The 14,092-nt window shown below is 50.3% G+C and overlaps 1 protein-coding gene and 1 long non-coding RNA gene across 9 annotated transcripts in view; both read right to left on the reverse strand.

Moving 5' to 3' along the window:
- Positions 1–885: 885 nt before the first annotated feature.
- Positions 886–6,793, reverse strand: LOC142060776 (uncharacterized). 3 transcript variants are annotated; one of them, XR_012661915.1, is made up of 4 exons: positions 6,628–6,793; positions 6,384–6,532; positions 1,708–1,935; positions 886–1,605 (listed from the first exon to the last, which is right to left on the reverse strand). It is a non-coding gene; the product is annotated as an uncharacterized LOC142060776 (long non-coding RNA). The 3 variants fall into 3 exon arrangements; XR_012661913.1 differs by having other exon boundaries at positions 1,708–1,932; positions 6,384–6,793; XR_012661912.1 differs by having other exon boundaries at positions 6,384–6,793.
- A 3,026-nt stretch (positions 6,794–9,819) lies between these two features.
- The window catches only part of RAPGEF6 (Rap guanine nucleotide exchange factor 6), a 134,944-nt gene continuing 130,671 nt past the window's right edge, over positions 9,820–14,092 (reverse strand). For 4 of the 6 annotated variants that reach the window (XM_075102940.1, XM_075102937.1, XM_075102938.1 and 1 more), the window contains 2 exons: positions 13,452–13,763; positions 9,820–11,811 (listed from right to left, as the gene is read on the reverse strand). In XM_075102940.1, coding sequence (XP_074959041.1) covers positions 11,786–11,811; positions 13,452–13,763 — 338 coding nt within the window. In that variant the 3' untranslated portion in view covers positions 9,820–11,785. The remainder of the gene's footprint in view (positions 11,812–13,451; positions 13,764–14,092) is intronic. The other 2 variants (XM_075102943.1, XM_075102941.1) reach the window with 1 other exon arrangement.

Consider the following 14,092-nt stretch of genomic DNA (forward strand, 5'->3'; position numbering starts at 1 on the left):
AGAGTTTGGCTTTTCCTCTTTGCTTGTCAAAGGCCACGTACACGTATGGCCTCGTTCTCCCACAGCACTTAATATTCACGCTTACGGTACTGACACGGTGATAGAGCTCAGCAATTCAGGCTCCAGTGTTTCTTCGATCCTTTGCAATAAGCAGAACAACTATGTCGGGCTTAATGTTATTTCCAGGCACTTGAGCTGCCTGTCACTGAATTATCGATCTGAAGAATTCAAGCTGGCCACACATCATTTGCCCATTGAAAAAAATCTAGCGCGTTGCTGACACTCACCACATGCAGCCCTGCCTGCCAGAGGCCTTGGCAGCGACGGAGCGGCCACCCCTGCCCGGTACCCGCTGCCTTACAGAGCAGAGCCAACCCAAAACCAAAGGCAGCAGCAGCACCACAGGTAGACCTGGGTTAACACGCACCGCGGGTCTGCTTCCCAGAGTCACTTTTCTTGCTTGGCAAGACCTGATGCAACGTTAAAAAATGCCTGCAAGTCACTTGCTTTTGCATTACTGACCACACACCCCGTGCAAATACCTGGTTATCGAACACCGGCGCACCGACCGCAGCGCTGAACTTATTGAACTGCCAGGTTACCCATCTGTGGAAAAATACTTCAGATTGAAAAAAAAACTAAACGAGAGTATTTCTCAGTCCTCCCAGCCTTTGCTGCAGCTGGGTAGCAGCAAACCTTCTGCGCCAGCACTGCTGTCCACCGCAGACCTGCACAGTTCCCACGCAATGATAAATACTGCCAATGAAACATGCCCTGCAGCTCCTCGTTTTGAAGGCCGGGGCTGTGCTGCATGTTTAATTCCCCACGAAGGGCCAGCTCACACCTTCCAGGGTGACATTCACGAGTTCAAACAACGAAGGGCATTTGACAGTGAGTGCCAGCACCGTCATCCCCGTCCCTGCTGCCAGGGCTCCCACGGGCACAGGTCGGCTCCCTCCGGCCAGAGGTGGCATTTCCATGTGGCAGGAAAGGGCACGGGTAACGGAAGCAGCAGTTACTGAATTTTTTTGGTGCATACTTTCCCCAGGCTTGAGGAGGAGAGCTTTATTTATGCCATATTGAGTCTTTTTAATTGGCTAATTTCTAATAGACCGGGTTCCTGCACTTCTGAAAAACGTACTGTCACCAAAGGTTGGCTTTTTAGTTTTAAACTGTATAATTGGCTGACAATTATGTTATTTTTAATATGTGCTTCAGTCACTGGGGGCTCTTCAAAGCAGCAAAGGTTTCACAGCAAAGTCAGTCGACGGCATACCTCCCCGCCGGTCCCTCTGCAGGGAGACCCGTGCTGGAACAGCCTCCTCCAGACAAAGGGCAGCAGAAATCCAGGAACTTTCTTAGCTTCTGCTGCTGCTAATATTTCTAAAAACATTGTTTTGCTGATGACACACAAGGTACTGTAGCACCAGCGGGTTTCTCCCGCCCGTTACTGGCCGGTAGCATCATTTAATTAAGCTGGGGCAAGGGCACGCTTCCCCTGCGATGGGCACCACCGACCCAGACAGGGTAAAACAACAGCTTCACTCCGCATGCCGCTCCTGCATGTCCTTGGTTATTTGTTTGTTCTTCCTGATGCCAAACGTACTGTTGGAAAAAACACATGGCCTTGTTTAGAAGTCACATCTCCAATTACATTTAATTACCACTGCTGTAAAATCTAGGGTGACTTCTATTAAATTTAATTACCTCCCTCTGCAGATGGCAAAGGCGGGTGGCCGAGGTGTGTCTCCCAGGCACCGTGGCTACTCGGCGAGAAACACTGGGTCACGGCATCGGCACGGTGCCTCTCGTCGAGCCGGGGCGGGGAGCGATGCTGCAGCCCCACAGGATGAGGGAAAGGACCGTGCCCCGGGTAAAAAGTCCTTGCAGAGAGCATGAAAACCTCTGCGGGTGCTGCTGCCCAGCACAAAGCTGCTGAAGCAAGAAGAGTTTTCAGCATCCCACCACGCGACGGCTGAGAAGTAGCACAGGCAAAACAACCTGCACAGCACACGCAGGGTGCCAGGGACATCTAACCATAGGGTACTGCTGCTCCCCAAAACCTCTGTCGTTTGCAGGAGCAGCCTGGAGAGCCAGCGCTGGGATGGGCACCTGCACGGCACCTCCCAGGCTTGGTGCAGGGTGGAGGCACCAGCAGGCACTAGGTCCTGCTGAAATCCCCACCGCCCCTCCGGTCCTCCAAGCAGGAGCCCAGCACGAGACCGAATCAGAGTCCCAGACTGGTGGGGGCTGGAAGGGACCTCTGGAGCTCACCCCGTCCCACCCCTGCTGGAGCAGGCACCCCCAGAGCAGGGGCACAGGGCCGCGTCCAGGCGGGGTGTGAATGTCTCCAGGGAAGGGACCCCACAGCCCCTCTGGGCAGCCTGTGCCCCTGCTCTGGCACCCGCACAGGGAAGGGGTTTGTCCTCACGTTCAGGGGGAACTTCCCGTGTTCCAGCTTGTGCCCGTTGCCCCTTGGCCTGGCGTTGGGCACCGCTGAAAAGAGCCCGGCCCCATCCTCCTGACACCCGCCCTTCAGATATTTATAAGCACTGATGAGATCCCCCCTCAGCCTTCTCTTCTCCAGGCTGAACAAGCCCAGGTCTCTCAGCCTTTCCTCACACGGGAGATGCTCCAGCCCCTGATCCCCTTGGCAGCTCTGCGCTGGCCTTGCTCCAGCGGTTCCCTCTCCTTGAACTGGGGGGCCCAGAACTGGCCGCAGCCCTGCAGGTGTGGCCTCACTGGGGCAGAGCAGAGGGGCAGGATAACCCCCCTCGCCCTGCTGGCCTCGCTCCTTTCCATGCACCCCAGGACACCGCTGGCCCCCTTGGCCCCAAGGGCCCGGTGCTGGCTCAGGGTCACCTCGCTGCCCCCCAGCACCCCCAGGGCCTCTCAGCAGAGCCGCTCTCCAGCAGGTCCCCCCCAGCCTGTGCTGCTGCGGGGGGTTGTTCCTCCCCAGGGGCAGGAGGCCTTCCACTCCATCAGCTTTATGACTAATACAGAAAATAAAATAAGAGAAAGCAAAGGAGGCGTCGCACTGAGCCATGCGCTAGTGCTGTGTGTTCCCAAATAGACGATACATCGAGGTGGAGACAAGGTATGCTCGCAAGCCTGGGCAAGCAGGTCACAAAGGCCTCCATCAGTCGCTGATATCCCAGAAGAGCTTTTCTCAGGTTTGCAGCAGGCTTTCCCGATGCTCATTAGCCAGAATTCCCAGAGGACGGGTAAAACACCGGCACCTTCTCGGGAGGGTCAGCGCTGCGGCTGCCCTCTCCCTCGGGGGGCCGAGAGTTTTGTCGTGTGGCAGCATCCTGCTAAACAGCGAAGAGGACTCCTGCTGCTCCAAGCACACTTACCGTCCCCAGGACTATTGCACTGTGGCTTTGTTCAACCCAAGTCGTGTTTACTAATAAATGAGTTTGAATTTATTATGAACTTGATAGTGCCTAACTGAGAGGTCTGAAAAAAAAGCCAATTATCTGACACTCTCGGCTATGATCCTAAAACAGATGTTTGAGTATATAAAATTATGTTGTGAGGTTTGAAATTGCAGATACAATTACAACCTTCATCTTTATTGCTGCTCGTAAGTGTTAAATGCAACTACATCTACATTTGAAATTCAGTTATTACCAGTTTTCTTCATCTCTCCCAAGCCAAGACTGACTCGCAGCACTGTCACACTGGTAATTACTCTCCCCCTCGGATGAATACAGGGGAACGAACAGAAATGTTTCTGGAGCCCATTTAACATTTGTCTCGTACAAACAACTTGGTTCTTCCTGCGTTTCTGGGAGCTTTGGCTCACCCAGAAAAACAAATGCCTTTGGGGCCATAGCCCAGGGAAAGACATTGTGTTTTGTGGGGAAGCAGAAAGCCAGCGCCGGGAGCCAGCAGCCAGCCCAGCAATGACAAGAGCTGGGGAGGGGGTTAAATAAATGTGGGTCTTCGTTTCCTTCCCACTGTGTTTTTTTTTAAGAATACTTTTTATAGTTTGCATTTTCAAGGTTTTATTCATAGCAACAAGAGCTGTACCCCCAAAAAAGCCATCATCGGTTCATGTCATCACGTGCCTTCAGGGCCTGGATCTTTAAGAATGCTAAAAATACTGCAAATTCTGGTACAAACCACAAGAGCTGATGCCACAGCCTGAAAGCACACAGTGAAAATAGCACGGGTTCTAAGTGCCTCCTGAACTGAGGTCGGATGAGGAGAAACGCTTCTTCTCCAGCCCCAAAAGTGCAGGAATTTGACACAGACGACGACAGCGCTGCGGAAGCGGGTTTTAGCACTCCTGGTGCCCAAACACCGTCTCTCCCTCTTGATAAATGACTAATGGCTGAAAGCGCCCGGCGGACCCAGCCTGCAGAGCCCCGCTGGCGTGCCACGGCCTCGCCGGGCGGTGGGGACATCTCGGGCTGCCGGCCCCGCCGCCGCCAGCGGCTCTCCTTGCTTCTCCCCTTACGCAAACAGCAAGCAGTTTTCTAGCAGGCAGCATCTGCTAAATGAGCAGCCTTTTGTGCTACAAGAGGGCATTAATCTCTCTTTTCATATTTACTTTGGAGGCACAATTCTCGACTCATCTTCGAGCACATAATACATGGCATTACTGCAAGTCTAACAAGCACTTACTAATTCTTCCCAATAAAATCTTGATTGATACTTGCTTTCCAGCAGAAGATTAGAAAATACATTGGTTGAATGCCCTCGGTGAATGAAACCCAAGTTTAGGTCGGCAGCTATCTGATGCACTGACTGCTCTTTCCGGTGACCCGGAGACCTCGAGCGCGCTGAAAGCGAAGCTCTGTTAATGTAGGCAGCTGCCCGCCGCTCCGACAGCGGCAGGGCTAAGCCAAAGCCTTGGAAATGGAAAGGCGAGGATGGGGAGAGACGCCGTACGTTGTACGGTGGGTCCCCACCCCACGGCAGGGGAAGGAGACTTCCCCAGCGGCTCGCGGCGAACGTCGGGGCTGAAAGACCCCGGACCGCGGGGCCCGGTGCCCGGTTCAGCTGGGTGGTTGCCCACAGCTGCCTCCGCCGCCAGGTCTGGGCTTCCCTCGTGCTGAGCCCAGCACACGCTACCGTGAGTTTTGGACTGAAGCCTGTTGGGACAAGGGATTTGCCACACTCTGCCCGCAGGCTGAGCTTGGTAAATCCTCATTTGCGAGGCGCAGGGGTGAAAGCAGGACGGCGTCAGACCCAGGCAAGGCTGAAGCTGCATCAGGAGCAAGGGTGCCGGCTTCCACCTGTTTAAAGTCATTTTAGATAAACAGCAACAAATTGGGCTGTGCCAAATAGGTTTTAAAGCCACTTAAAAAAGAAAAAAAAAAAAAGGGCAGAAGAAAAGCCTGAAATCCAAATAACCCATTAAGCAGGAATGCTCGCTAATGAAACTGCTTCTTCTTAATTTGGTTTTACACAACAAACTGCTCGCTGCAGTACGGCCGTAACGACACTCCGCCTTCCACTAAAACCCGAGCGCTACCTGCTGCCTTCGCAGATTGTCCTACCAGTTTGCTGATGTTTCTGCCGCGCAGACCCGCAGGAGGAAAAGCTTTACAGCCTCCCACGCCGCACAGCGTGCCGAGCGCCTGGGGGCAGATGGAGACGCGGGGAGAAAATGTACCAGCTCCGACAAGGTGGGATAAATATTATGGATGAAAACGGATTGTCCAGACAAGCGAGGAGGAAATCTGGGACGCGGATCGGCCAGCCTTGGGAAGTCCTAAATGCAATGTGACCCGCGGAGCGCCTGCGGCCTCCCTCACGCCTCCTGCTTCACCAGCCATGGCTTTGGGAGCCGCGTTCGGTGTCACCCCACAGCATGACACCACCGAGGGGCCCCGGGCAGCCCGCGGAGCTGGGCAAACCCCGAAATGTCCCCGCTGCCACCCCCGAGGGTGACGGGTGCTGGCTGAGCCTGGCAGGGACCAACCTGCACCAGCCCAGCATCTGCCAAGGGGATTTCACAAAGGCGCCGATAAAAGCACAGGCAATGCTGTCCTCTTGTGGCAGCTCTTCTCATTTTTAAAGAATGGCAATTTTCAGAAGTTAAAAAAAAATTTAAAAAAACCCTTAACAACCTCCCAGAAACTGCCTGAAATCAGAGAGCCCCGAGAACAAACCTGAAACGCCCCATTGGGGGGAAATAAGAAGGTCAACGAGATGAAGCTCCAACCTCGCCTGAGCCGGCAGCACCTGCGCCCCCCGGCACGAGGCAGGGAAAGGGGCTGCACAGGGGGGAGAAGAAAATGCCATTTGGACTGGGGAAGCAAACACGAAGCCGCGGGCTTTGCTCGCCAGCGTGCATCCCTCACAGACGGGCCACGCTCCCTAAAAGAAACAATAAATGTATTTATCCATAAGGTGTCCATGTAGCTTACCTTCTGGACGATCGGTAAATAAATAGGGGGGAAATGAAGTTACAAGCTGGTTCTGCTGGCAGGGCTGGGGGGTCCCGGCACAGCTCCTGCTCCCCTCGCCCGTCCCACCCCCAGCACCACGCCGGGGGCTGCCGGGGCCACGGGCCGGTCTGCAAAAATGAGGGGAGAAAAAAAAAAAAAAAAAAGTATTTTCAGCTCTGTGGTTCCACCCTCACTCCCTGCAACGCCTTCATTCGTGTTTTACCGGGTGCCACGGTCTGCAGGGCACAGCGCGCTGCCGGAGGGCTTCGCCTCGCTCTGGTTTTAGCGGGTTTGATGGGGAGGCAGCTGAGCCGGGACAGGGCCGCAGGACCCGGGGCAAAGTGGGGAAGACGTGAGCCCCCGTCGCTGGGAGCAGGGCCTCCCGGCAGGCCCACGTGGCCTTGCGGTGACTCCCCGTGTCACATCCCAGTGAGGGCTCCAGCAGAGTGCTGGGAGGGATGGAGCTGCAGACTGGTGGGAGGAGATGGCAGCTGGGAACTGGGAGGGCTTGGTGGGGAGGGAAGGGAGGTAAGGGGCTGCCTGCAGAGCACCCACATGGGTGGGGAGGCTGCGGGGGGAAGGTGGACCAGCTGCTCTGGGAGGATGGGAGAGGCAGGGAGGATGGTGAGGGACCACAGAGGGGAGGTACAAAGCACGGAGCGATGGGTGCTGCCTGGGAGAGCGGTGGGGGCACAGGCTCCCAACGCTGCAGCGGTGGCTCCTTCCTCGCTCCCCTTCTGGTGGCCAGGGGCCATTTCCCTGACCTAGGGAGGCTGCCGTGGCCAGCAGCCCCTCTGGCCCCTGCTGCCCCAGCAGCCCAGGCTGCGGTCCCGGCATCCCCGGCGCCGCACAGCGACGGGGACAGACACCCAACTCCGCTGGACCCTGGGCAGCGCCTGCTCCGACACCCCCCGATTTGGATGGGGAGCCAGGATCACCCTCAGCCACCGCTGCCGCCGTGCCCATCGCCTCCTCCCCGCGTGGCGGGGGGCTCCGACGCTACCGGGGGGGCTCACGCACCCCCGTGGGCGTGCAGGGGATGCTTCCAGCTGCTCCCCCCGCGGTGGAAGCTGGGACGGGGGAGCCAAAGCCAAAAGGTGATGGGGGCCATCGCTCACCGCGAGGACAAAAATCACTTGGTGGCTGCTCCTCGCCGAGCCCGGGGCGAGCAACGCTCCCGCCGGGCTCTCGCTGGCTCCACACCAACTCGGCTCCCGTCCTCGGCCGGCTGCCGGAAAAGATCTGCTGAAAACAATTAATTTATGTAGATTGTTTATTGATTCCAACATATTAATAGATTGGATAATAAACAGTACTTTTCAACATTCTCTTAACCAAAAATATAACAAATATTTACAGTCACTCATTGAAATACAAAAAGCATACAGAGGCACTGTCTTTCTAAAAGACATAAGTGTAAGAGGTATCAAAAAATAGGAGACAAACATTGCTTGTTACAGAATACTTTACAATCACTGACTTGTGCAGTACAATTGCTATTGGAATATCGTTACATCTGTGCAGTTTTGCCAATATACTCACATATTTAGAATTAATACCAAGCTAAACTGCAATTCGGGTCTATCAAAAATAAAGATAAAAACAATAAAAAGCACAACATAAGCAAAAGTGGGTTAGGAATTCAAGGTAGATTACCCTCTATACAAGCATTCTAAAATATAATGTGTAAAGCTTTTCTAAAGAGAGAGTATCCCTTTTTTCTTCTGCTTTTGCAAAGGCAGCGGTAACTTTATCCTTTTTAAAAAAAATTCTAATGTTTCATAAAAACTTCAATGGCAGGTTCTTACTTCCACTGTTGCCTGCAATGAAATGACTTGGGAGATGATGGAAGAGAGGTTTTGCCACACCGCTGATACCAGGCAGGCTCCTTCAGCAAGCGGCATCGCCGCCGCCGGGTTCAGCCCGCGGGGAAGAGGGGCAGCCTCCGGCGGGCGCAGGCAGCCCTCAGTGCCGAGCAACGGGCTCGGACCGTCCCCCAGCGAAGCATCGCTCACCTCTGGGAAACTCCTTACGTGCGTAAAGGCAAAGCAAACGAGCCGGGGAAGCCCCGCGCTGCCCGCTGTTGGCGAACGCCCACCCGCTCCCGCACGCGCGCCTTGCGGAAAGAGCCTGCTGCGAGTATCTGCGGTCGTCGCCTTCCCCTTGCCTTGTGCGTCTGGGGGATGAAACCAGCCCTCAGAGGCTCAGTGATCTCATTTTCCCCCTTTCTGGAGCTGCGGAGAGGCCAATTAAAGTTTACAAAACCACGTGACTTTTTCAGGAATTACTTGGAAGGTTAAGATTTATAATAGCATAATGAAACACTGTGTGGTTAAATCAGGAATAGCTGGAACAACCCGCGAATCAGGAGCGAACAAACAGAAAGCGGGCAAACCGAGGTACGGCAGCGGAAGGAGGTGACGTGAGGCATTTTAACCGTTGGGCAAGATCGGACCCCGAGCCAGAGGAACCCGCTGACGTACCAAGTCAGGAATCTGGGATCCAGAAGACACCGTTTCAGCAAAGCGGTGTACAGCAGGCACTAACCACCAGCTTACTTCCACCTAAACTACGGAAAAAAGGGATAATGTCTCTTCAAATCCATACCAGACACACTACATTTGGCTATCGGCCCCGATCAATGTGATCGGTTGATTTAAAAACAAACAAACAAAAACCCCAGCAAGGACCAGCAGAGGCAAGCCACACTGTGCGAGGCAGGAGAAGCAGAAGTAGTAGCTCATTCGTCCATAGTTTATGCATGACTTATTTACACCAGCTCTATTGGATATTAGGAAAATCTGATCAGCAAGACTTTCACTCGCTTGAGGGAAAAATAAAACCAAACCAAACCAACTTTTCAGTGTCCTGAAAAGCCCTGCAGAACAGACGGAGGCTGTTGATGTGCAAACACCACGTTTCAATGGGTGAGTTATGCAATTGCTCTTTCTGGCTGCCAGAGGAGACCCCAACCCCGCTCCCCAGAGGAGCTTTACCGCCCTCAAAGACAAGCGCTACGGGGTTTTGGGGGGAAAGGAAGTCACTTTAGTAAAGAACCCCTCATCCCTTATACTTTTGTTCAACAGGCTGAAGTAAACTACAGCTCAACACCCGAGGCGACGGGATCCGTAGGATTTAATTTACCTGGCACAGCACAGATGATTTTCTGGAAGGCGAAGCCTGTTGCGCGCTCCGCGCAGAAGTTAACAGGCAAGTACTGTTGACGGTGGGATCTCTAGGGCTTGGATTTATATCCCACAGAAGTATAAATTTAACAGTTATATCAGCATTGCATGTGCTGAAAATAATTGCTCTGCCCTGCATTGCTTTGACACTTACATTAATCTTTATTCATTAAGGCCTGTGCAAGTTCATTATATTCATTAAGGCCTCGAAAAAGCAAAATGCATTTGTTACGATAGACCTCAACTGATTTTTATTATTTTTTTTTTCAACCATTTGCTCCTCAAATACTTGTGCCAAAAATTCACGCAGCCAACCAATTAGTTATGAATGAGGTGTCCCTTCCTCAGCGTCGCTGCTCAGTTACGTCTTCCGAAATCCGATCGATACGGGCCAGTTCCAGCCACCGGGTAACGCTGAACCCGGCACCGCTACGAACGCAGATGCAGGCTGGGTCGTGCACGGTCACCCGGTAGCGTCAGTCCCAGGCTGCGATGGGGAAAGCACATCAAAGGCTTTGGGTTGATTTTTTGCACTTGTGTCATTTTCAGAAAACGTTGCATTCGCCTTGCACCCCCCCCTCCCCCCCCCGCACACATACAGGGGGAAAAAAACCCCAAACTTAAAGCTTTTCACAACTATGGATATAGAAATCATTTTTGAGGCACTGTAAAAATGACAAACATCTTTCTAGCTTAGGCTGTAAACATCACAACGAAGATTTACAATTAAATGTTTAAATACATACTACACATTAATGACCAATTTGAACACTAGAATGGGGCATCATGTGCTAGAAGAAAATAAAAAAGAAAGCGCAGGTATTTCCAGTTTTACCCCTCTGCGCTCTGGCTGGCTAGGCAAAAATCAAACAAATTATTTGACCGGAGTCAAACGAGAAGATCACGTGCTAATACTGGCTGGCTGTAAGTCAAAACTGCCACCGACATCAACACCACCAGGATTTTTATCTAGGATTTAAAAGAAAATGTTGTGAGATCATCTGTGTTTTCCAGATGAACGCAACAGGGTTTTCAACCCATCACAAAACGCAGTACGTTTCACAGATTTTACTGTCAAATGAAAGTGATTTTTTTTTTTTTCTTTTATGATAACCTTTGCACCTAAATCCTGTGCAACTCTGGGAAAAGGCCAGAACGCGTGGGATGATCTTAAAACCCACAACACACGGTTTGGTTTTGGTTTCTAGCAACACGCTTTGCACGCTGGAACTCTGCAGAGCAAAACCTGGGTAAAGCTCTTTTGGGAAAGCTTCAAACTCCCCTAAGAGCTCCCTGTGAGCTCCGGCTTCCACATCTCAGGTGATTTCTTAGTAGGGGAGGAGGGCATCAACTATTGCCTTAGTTGGCTGGCAGCTAAAAAGCTTCCAGAAATACTTCGAGGGCGGTGGGTTTTTGCTGTGTCCCTGTAGGAGGGGAGCGGCAGACGGCAGGGCTGCCTCTGCCTCTGCCTGCCGCCCGCCGCTCTGCAGGGCTTTGTGCTCTATTTAATCTAAACCCACTCTAAAATCCATGTATTTCTGCACCTGATAACGTCCCGTTTCTAGTTTTCTGTGTTTATTTTGAGAGCACAACAGTTTATGTGTAGCTAATATACTATTACATCGACTAAACATTTCTATTAGCCAACCAGAGCACTCCCAACACAAATAAAAGAAATTCCCATTTTAAAAAAATTAAATTAATAAATTATTTTCAGATACTACAGCAATATCCTTCGCTTTTGCTGACATTTTGATATATATATATTTTTTTAAAGTTCATAAAATAACACTCTTAGACTTGTAATGGTCACGTTGAAAATAACAACGATGGAAAGCTACCAAAGGATTATATGGTATCATATAGAAGAATGCTTCCGAGTTTCAAGCGGTGGTGACAACTGGTCCTCCCAGCGCGTGAAGCCTGGTCCTTCTCCAGATACCAACAGCGGTACCCAGGTAGTCAGTATGCTCCTTGAAAACGGTTTTCACAGGCAGAACTAGCTTTCTTAGGCGGTGGTAGACTGAAGTAAGGTAGAGAGACGTGATCCAACCCGTTCCATCTCGTCCATGACAGAGGCAAACACGACGTTTGAGGTTAGTAGCAGCAAGTTGTTAGCGTCGGCTAACAGAATCATGGGTCCTTCTCCCCCACATCCCTTGTGTTGTGAAGCGGTTTACATAAATAACCCAACGGTTAGACTGCTGATACTTGTTCATCTTCTGCAAAACAAAACCAAAAAGAAACAAGAAAAAGAGTAAGTTATTCCGACAGTCGCTGCCCTGGACGCAGAGGGTACAGAAAAGTACCCGCTTATTTGATGACAGTGGTTCTGTGAAGACTTCACTACTTCATGGTGATGTTTTCACTGTCTTAGTGATTGACCACAACAGACTCAGTATCACCATTTAACAAACCCTCAAGTGGTCTGAGGTGTTGCGTCATACAATACAGATGTATCGCAAAACAGAAAACCCCAGATGCTCCAAAAATTATTAGCATGCAGCTCCCCAAATCCCAAAAGCTACTGATTTGGGAGAAAAGCCAGTAAAAATTACTTTCCAACATGCAGTAAGCGTTGTGTCCCAAATAAAGTTAACCAGGCACTTTAAAAAGAGTAGAATAGGTGTATCTAAAAGTGTATGGTTAAATTTAGTTTAGAAAAATTCAGATTAAAATGTTTGAAGCAATTACTTCCTTATTTTTACATCAAAACCATTTAATATCACAACTGAATTACATTTTACCATAAGTTGAAATTGCAGCACTTATATATATATGTTAAATACTGTTTACATATTTTCAAGGGCCAAGATAGGATCATTTTGCATCAGAAATTGTTTTAATCTAAATCCACGCTCGTTTTAAGCCAGACTGAAATTGAAGGAAACGACCACAACGTTCTAATAAAAAAACATGAGTTCACTAGCAAAGGGCACAGAGAGATCACGTCAGTGCACAGGTATTGAGAGCAAATCAGCAGATAAACAATTAAGTAGAAACTCCCCTAACTGGTAGTTTTGACACAATGTAAGAGCAGTCTTTTTCAGAAAAATCTCTTGCCTTTTGGTCACCCGAAACATGCCACGCTCGGCAGCATTGGCTGTTGCTTCAAACAAGATCATGAACAATTTAACTGGAAGAGACACTGTCAGGCCAAGGTGGGCTGAGAAGCCAGGCTTTCTTAAACGCACTTCTCAGAAGAACAGAAATTCACTGTTATTTTGGATCAACATTTTTTAAACCCAATCTCCAGAAATCTCTGTGGAGGACCAAGGCAGCTTCATGCTAGCACATGAGAATACAGACGTGGAACGAGTTAAGAGTTGTACCACACCCCACCATATCCAAATTCAGAATACTCGCTTTAGGTCATCGTCCTGACGCCATCCTAGAACAGCGGGACGTCAGCTAATCAACCCAGACAGGCTGGAGTTTTTCTGCACGTAATTTATAGCCTGACAGTGCCCTTTAAAGTCAGCATCACCACTGAGCGGGGACAGATTTTAAAGAAACAAACAAAAAAAAAAGTATCTACATGCTCTTAAGTGTCTCAGTTGTGCTTTGGGAGATCTCATGTATATATATTTTTATATATATTTATTTAGATATAATTTAAAGTCTGTTCGGTGTCAGCATGCTTTTTCTAAAGGGAAGGCATTCTTTTTTTCAAGGTGTATATACATACATATATGCATGTGTATACAGCCAAGCATATTTGTATATTTAGAGATTAATCAAGTTTTAATCTCCAAGAACGACCAAGAGAAAGCCCAAGAACATCGTTGTGAAGTAAGCACTGCACAGACCAGATTCACACAGCAGTTCACTTAACATCTACCGAGTCAGGTGTTGCACATACCATCCTCTTCACTATCTGCGTCAGTCATATCTGCTAGCTTGGGGTTGGACGGCTGCCGACTATGCCACTGAGGCATCTTCGATGAAATACAGGCCACCGGTTCACTACCGAGAGAAGCTGATGAAAGTCTAGAGAGGTCACTGTGCAGCATCTTTGACCTCTGCACTGCCACACTATAGTCTGGAGGTTTTAGGTGTGGGTGGTGGGGCGATCCTTCCTTTATGTCCGCTAAAGAAATCCCCATATATCCCGGAGGGGTGGGCGGTGGCTCCCTATACCTATCGTCCTTCTTAGGTGAGGTGACACAGTACACTGGCACAAGAAATAAGCAATGGAAATGTTAAAGAAGAAAACAAAAGGAAACAAAACGTTAAAAAATCATGAAATGTTACAATGGCAAAACAGAAACTGATAACAAAATGCAAATGCAGAAACACTGGTTATAACGACAGCAGCAGATATTTATGCTTTCATTTATGCTTTCTACTTATTTTAAGGAGTAGCAACAGAACCCAGGAACTCATTAGGCAAGATGCCGATGGAGTGGAAACAGGACTATGCCCTTCTCTACATTCAGCTTGCAATTGCAGCGCTCATTATACTCCCCGCTTGGACGGCACCGCTCCACCGCGGGATGCCAA

This window comes from Phalacrocorax aristotelis, chromosome 8 (assembly GCF_949628215.1).
Source record: "Phalacrocorax aristotelis chromosome 8, bGulAri2.1, whole genome shotgun sequence".
NCBI classification, from domain to species: Eukaryota; Metazoa; Chordata; class Aves; order Suliformes; family Phalacrocoracidae; genus Phalacrocorax; species Phalacrocorax aristotelis.